The 6894-nt window shown below is 43.0% G+C and overlaps 1 protein-coding gene across 2 annotated transcripts; it reads left to right on the top strand.

Annotated features, from left to right (window-relative positions):
- Positions 1–4045: 4045 nt before the first annotated feature.
- Positions 4046–6595, top strand: LOC123412645 (acylphosphatase-like). Of its 2 annotated transcripts, XR_006613559.1 has the most exons (3): positions 4046–4520; positions 6180–6202; positions 6325–6595. XR_006613559.1 is itself a non-coding variant. In XM_045105592.1 (2 exons), exon 1 carries the CDS (start codon positions 4098–4100, stop codon positions 4488–4490), a length of 393 nt encoding a protein of 130 aa, XP_044961527.1. In that variant the 5' UTR covers positions 4046–4097; the 3' UTR covers positions 4491–4520; positions 6325–6595. The 2 variants fall into 2 exon arrangements, 1 of the variants encoding a protein (XP_044961527.1); XM_045105592.1 differs by lacking the exon at positions 6180–6202.
- The last annotated feature ends 299 nt before the right edge of the window (positions 6596–6894 follow it).

Below are 6894 nucleotides of genomic sequence, written 5' to 3'. Positions count from 1 at the left end.
TGTGATGTAGTATGATGATATGGTATCCTCCTCTGAATGTTCGAGTGGCTTGACTTGGCACATGTCCGCGCATGTAGTTGAATCAAAACCAAAATAGCCTCCATGATATTTATGTTCATGGTGTTTATATCCTACTCATGCTAGTATGCAACGATAATTATTCATGAAGCATGTTCATGACCGTCTTCGCTCTCTAGCTTGTCGCTTTGCAACCTATTTGCTAGCCTACGCGTGTACTAAGCGGGAATACTGCTTGTGCATCAAAATCCTTGAAACAAAGTTATTCCAGATGAGTCCACCATACCTACCTATATGCGTTATTGCCCTGCCATTCCAAGTAAATTTGCATGTGCCACCTCTAATATTTCAAATGAACTTATGTGTTTGTGTGCCTGGAGCGCTCATGGAGCGACACAGGGCGGTCAGTATATTCCATGCTAAGCGGGTTATTCTCATGATAAGCACAACAACGGCAAGTATTTCCCTCAGTTATGAAACCAAGGTATCAATCCAGTAGGAAGATCAACAAGACTATGTAAGCGGTACCTCCACACAATTAAAAAATCCTCGCAACCCAACGCGTGTAGTGGTTGTCATTCCCTCGTGGGTAAAGTGAAAGGATAGATTGACAGATGCAAATAAAGTGATGGCAAATAAAAGAAACAAGGTATTTTTGGGTTTTTGGATAATATAGATCTAAAAATAAAAAAGCAAATAAAATGGAAATGCGAATAGCAAAATAGATATTACAAATAGATGATGTGAAATAGGCCCGGGGGCCGTAGGTTCCACTAGTGGCTTCTCTCGAGAAAATAGCAAACTGTGGGTAGAGAAATTACTATTGGGCAATTGATAGAAGAGAAAATATTTATGACGATATCCAAGACAATGATCATGTATATATGCATCACGTCCAAGACAAGTAGACCGACTTCTGCGTGCATCTACTTCTATTACTTCACACATCGACCGCTATCCAGCATGCATCTAGTGTATTAAGTTCATGGAGAAACGGAGTAATGCTTTAAGAAGGATGACATGATGTAGACAAGATCTATTCATGTAGGAATAGACCCCATCGTTTTATCCTTAATAGCAACGATACATGCGTATCATGTCTCTTTTTGTCACTGAGATTGAGCACCGCAAGATCGAACCCATTACAAAGCACCTCTTCCCATTGCAAGATTAAAAGATCAAGTTGGTGAGACAAAACCCAAATATCGGAGAAGAAATATGAGGCTACAATAATCAAGAATGGGTATAATTTCATAGATCTGATCATAAACTCACAATTCATCGGATCCCAACAAACACATCACGAAAGAATGAGTTACATCAAATGGATCTCCAAGAGACCATTGTATTGAGAAGCAAAACGAGAGAGAAAGCCATCTAGCTACTGCCTATGTCCCCGTAGGTATGATATGAACTACTCACACATCATCGGAGGAGCACCAATGAGGATGATGAACCCCTCCGTGATCATGTTCCTCTCTAGAACGGGCTTTAGATTGGATTCTGTGGCTTTTGGAACTTCTAGCGGCTGAAATGATTTTTCATCGATTCCTCTAGGGTTTCTCGAATATTGGGGTATTTATAGAGCTCAGAGACGGTGGAGGAGGTGCCCGAGCCCCCCACTACCCACCAGGTCGCGCAAGGGGCTCTAGGCGCGCCCTGGTTCCTAGTGGGCCACCTGGGCCTCCTCTCGTGACCATGCTTGGTCCTCAAGTTTCCTTCTGGTCTAAAAAAATCTTCAAAAGGTTTCACGGCATTTGGACTTCATCTCGTATTGAGTTTCTGCAAAGGAAAAAACAAAAAAAAATAACAAGTGGCACTGGGCATTATGTCAATAGGTTAGTCCAAAAAAATGATATAAAATTACTATAAAATGATCATAAAACATCCAAGAATGATAATATAACATCATGGAACAAACAAAATTTGTAGATACGTTGAAGACGTATCAGTAAGCTATGATGGAATAGGAAAGGTTGCTTCTCCGTGGACCCTTCGTGGGTTGAGCCCTGCGTGCACTCGCACGACCGTTACCCTCCGTGGGTTGAATACTTCATCAACATGGACGTACGATATCACCACCTATCGGAACCACGTCAAAAATTGCTGTGTCAATCTTTGCATTTGATCTTCCTATCCCTAACCTCTATTTACGTGTGCATGTCTTTACTTTCTGCTACTATACTCTTAGACTTGTATGTGTAAAGTGTGCTTGATTTACTATAATTGCTAAAACCTGCCCATAACTAAAATTGAGAAAAGGATAGGTTTTTATTTTGTCAAATATACTAACCGCCACCTTTAGACATACTTCAGATCCTACAGTAAAATTATTCGAATAGCCGTGTCCAAGTACATGGATGACACATGAATCTTTCTTGACATACATGACATGTCTTGCTTATTTCCTCTTTCCCCTATTCCTGGAACCTATGAAGAGTATGAGTTGATTGAGGAGGAACTTTGATGAACATTATTCTGGAGCTAAACCATGTTTTTATCTAAAATCGTTGTTATCATAACAATTATATTTTTCAAACAAGATTAGCTTTTATGCAAATGATCCATATAGCCTACCTTTGAAGCCACATGTAGCTATTAGGACCTTCTCCGAGGGAGGCATGTTGAGTACGTAATGTACTCATGGCAATAATTTTGTTGACAATAGAGTTTCATGAAGACGAAGGTGATGACTACGACTACTATAGCGATCCGTAGGAGTGAAGTCGCGTGGATTACATTGACTACGTGTGACAAAGATGGAGTCGCTGCGCATTTTACTTTTCGCTGTTTTTTGTTTGTAATAAATATCATGAAACATTTCGCAATGTATGGCTTTTGGAAATATGTACCAAAATACTTGTATGTATTGTGCAACGATAAAATTGTTCTTTGTTGTCAACAATGATGCCGGGGTCACCAAATATACAGAGGAGGGTATGAAAGCAAATTCCGGGTTCTCACATCAACCCACTTCATCAAGTTTCGGTATTGCTTCATGCGGTCGAGGATGGTGCCTCCTTGATGCTCAGAGCATCTCTAGCAGACCCCGTAAGAAGCATGAAACTCTAAAATAATCGCCATTTTAATTAGAGTTTTAGGCAGAAAAAGCGATCCGAATATAAGACTCCGACCTATAATTTTTTAAGGGGCACGATAAACATCCCCATCGAACCCATGAAAATAAGGATTTCGAAGCCAACTCGAGAGCGCGTGTATACGCAAAAGACGGTTGGCGGGAGTCCAACTGCCATCGGAACCTTTATGGCTTGCTCCCGGCCACCGCCCCGTCCATTTTCGACCGTCACCCGTTGTCGGTGCAGGTGTGGACATGGTCACCTATGGGAGATTCGCCCCCCTTGTGGTTCGGCGGGGAGGTCGTACCACACAAAGAGCGGGCCATTTGTGGTCAGACGCCCGATTGTGGCACGCATGTTATTACTTACTCATCGTTATTATATTTTGTAAGCCTTTTTGTGGAGTCGCTTGAGACGCCCAACTGTGTTACATCTGTTATTATTTCATTATAAGACCTTTATGCGGTATGTCTCAAACGCTCGACTACAACATAACTATTATTATACTGATATAAGTCCTTTTAGGTGGGGTCACTTAGACATCCACTTATGGCTTATTTTGCATTTTCTTTTGAGGTGTCGTTTGAGATGCTCACATTTATTTTATTGTTACTTCCTTCTCTTGCTTGCTTATACATATTCATAGAAATGATGTATCTGCATAATCGCATCCATGAATTAAATCTTATGAAATGTTAGAATTATAAAGATTTTAATGTGTGCATCTTCCTGCTTTTACTTATCTCCTTTCATGAATATCGTATCACAAGATACTTCATCCTAAAATTTTACATACATACACATAATATCTTCCTTTACTTACATATTTTTTTCAAGTTTTTCTAAAACCAAAATTTTTAAAATTTGATTTTTTCAAAAATTTCGAGCTTAATGGAGGTCGGCCTCCAAACGTCCGTTCTCGTAGTCTTCTTGTTATTGCAAATGCACAACCTTTCTCGAACTCGAAAGAGAACCATCTCTGAAATCCGAACACGCTCCAGAATGTTCCCTTCTACCTCTGCCACGGCCTCCCGCCTCCTCGTCCCCGCCGCCTCTCGCCGCGCCATGGCCGCTGCCGCCTCCGCCAACCCGCCGCCCCCGCAGCAATCGGCCCCCAAGGCGGTGCGGGTCGTGGTGAAGGGCCGCGTGCAGGGCGTCTTCTTCCGCGACTGGACGGTGGAGACGGCCCGCGCGCTCGGGCTGGCCGGCTGGGTCCGCAACCGCCGCGATGGCACCGTGGAGGCCCTCCTCTCAGGAGACTCCGCCAGGGTAGACGAGATGGTCTCCCGGCGCCTTCCCGTCGGGCCTCCCGCCGCCACCGTCACGGCGGTGCTGCCTTCCCCCGCCGATCCGCTCGACCCCTCCGAGGGCTTCCACCGCAAGCCCACCGCCTGACGACGGCTGGTTCTTCTTATCATTGATATGGTAATAGTACCTCTGGATATTTAGCTTTCAGTGATTTTTAGCATGTTATCGAGGGAGATGTCACCGTATTGGATCGAACTTTCGGAATCGGAATTCCTAGTGATATGATTACGAGCGTGGCGTTTATCGAGTCACTCTGCTCCTCTGGTGTGTACTCTGTTCATGACCATTTCGGCGTGATGAGAGTTGCGTCTGATAAGCTAGTTTTCATACTATGAAACCTTCTGAGATCAACCTGAAATTAGGTGTTAGCACAGATTTGTCCATAACCACTTTCTTTATTGCGGACTTGCTGTCATCCCTGATAAACATCAGCTACACTTCATTGAGAAAATTGGAAAACAGAATGTGTACAATCTTAAGTTGTAAATACTAAGTACCTAGTTGAGCTCAGCTAGCCCGAACAGCTCAGAATGAACTGAACTTACCCCCATTCCTCGTCCCCGATGAGTCAAAGGAACAGACCCCATTCCTAGGCCTGGCCTGCCAACTGAAACTGTAGTTCATATATTACCCAAGTTCAGATTCAAATAATTGATGTCCCCCCATGGCCTAGGACTGCGGATTGTTGAGTTTGTTTTCATTCACCTAGATTCAACCCTTCGGATAGTGTGTGTGTTTGTGTGTATGCCCATATCAAAGAGGGGGCTAGAAACTTTATTCTAAGTGAATCTCTTATCACCCAGTCTGTCGAAAAGTTCATACAATTCAGGCCAAGGAAAATAAATGTGTACATTGGCTTCTCTTGGTAGGAAACAAATGGCCAGATTTCATCAACATTACCACACATTGCCGTCTATCCTGCAAACGTACCGGTCAACTACTACTCAATAGCCTCTCCTCTGCCCTGTCAGCCCAGCGCCCCAGCCTCCGTTCAACGACCTCCAACTGTCACCAACAAGGAAGCAAGGTTTCTATGACCTCCATTCCTGACGTATCTCCTCCCTCAATGGTCGATGATCGTTGATGTCCACTGCTCCAACATCGCCTCGTCCTCTCCAAGCATCCGTGGCGTGGAGGATCCTTCCCCAAATCCCGATGGTTCAAATACTGGCGTTCATTACAGCGTGGAACTGTGGTTTGTTCATTATATGGGTGTACGATGTCTTGCTACCTAGTTGCAAAGAGTCGACAGTCTAAACCAAATATTCTTCAGAGTCCACTATGACTATGAGCAGCTTCAAGTATAATATATTTTGGATATATCACCGTCCTGATGTCGTTGTGCCCACTAGGGAGGCCGTGGTGCTTGCTCACCGGTCGACGGCTCTTAGGGTCTGTTTGGCAAAATTAAATTAGTCTCCAACCAAACAGACCCTAATTTTGCCAAACCAAAGCGTGGCTGAAAAATCGAACGCCAAACTTTGGCAAAAGTTGGCAAACAAATTGACTCTATGACAAATGGGCCATGGGGGCAATAAAGTAAGGCAAGCCAAACTGTGACAAAAACCAAACGCATGCCAACTAAAGTGTGGCTGCCAAATTTTGGCTTGGTAAAGTGTGGCTGGGAACCAAACATCCCCTTAATCTAGTGGATTGTTATCTAGCATCAGGTCTTGTCTTGGCAGTTGGTACTATCTAGCTTTTGTTATGGAGGTTAACGTATTTTGTATTTTCCTCTTCTTGGCCTTCTTTCCCGGTTATCTGTCGATGAAGCAGCGTTTCACAACCTATTTTGAAAGGTGAGTGCCCCTGATTTGGTGAATTCATGTTCTCGCCTCTTGCAGTCGGCCATTGTGGCTCTTTAAAACCTTCAAAGTTAGTCCAACCTGTGCAATTTTTATATTGCCCTATTTTTCTTCAGAGGCGCGGAAAAAAGTGAGGATGCAAGGTTACTGGAGACCAAGACTTCGTATATATGATATTCATAATAAGGTGGAGGTGGATCCACTAAATCATTGGGTAGTATATTAATCTTGAGGACATGTGGCTGTATATTTCATTTTATTTTTGCAATCTACCTTCTATTCCTAGTATGAAGTATCAATTAACAGTTATTTTGTTCCAGTAAATATTGCTCCAGTAGATACTCTCTACCAAATACCAATTGAAGCAATATGTGTTTGTTTATTTTATTTTCACCGGTTTATTGCGCCATTATCACTTTATCAATACAAAATGATTGCTGGTCTCAAAATGATGCCCGTGGTACAATCCCCAAACTGGGAATACCGTTCTGAAGGACAGTCCTAAAAAACAAAACCATGGACTAAGGCCCTGTTTGGGACCGCTCTGCTTATCCACTTTGGAGCAGTTTCATACGGAAGTTGTAGCTCTTTTAAAGAAAATGTTTGGCTTTTATCCAACTCCAGCTTCACGAATGGAAAATTTGGTGGAAAGGATTTATTTGATTGGATGAGAGGGGGAAAACGAA

The sequence above is a fragment of the Hordeum vulgare genome, chromosome 7H (assembly GCF_904849725.1).
Source record: "Hordeum vulgare subsp. vulgare chromosome 7H, MorexV3_pseudomolecules_assembly, whole genome shotgun sequence".
Lineage (NCBI taxonomy): Eukaryota > Viridiplantae > Streptophyta > Magnoliopsida > Poales > Poaceae > Hordeum > Hordeum vulgare.
Note: the sequence above shows the minus strand (reverse complement) of the source record. Positions and strands in the feature narration are given on the sequence as shown.

Excerpts from the sequence above, each read along its gene's own strand:
- LOC123412645 (XM_045105592.1), top strand. The coding sequence starts at position 4,098 with ATGTTCCCTTCTACCTCTGCCACGGCCTCCCGCCTCCTCGTCCCCGCC.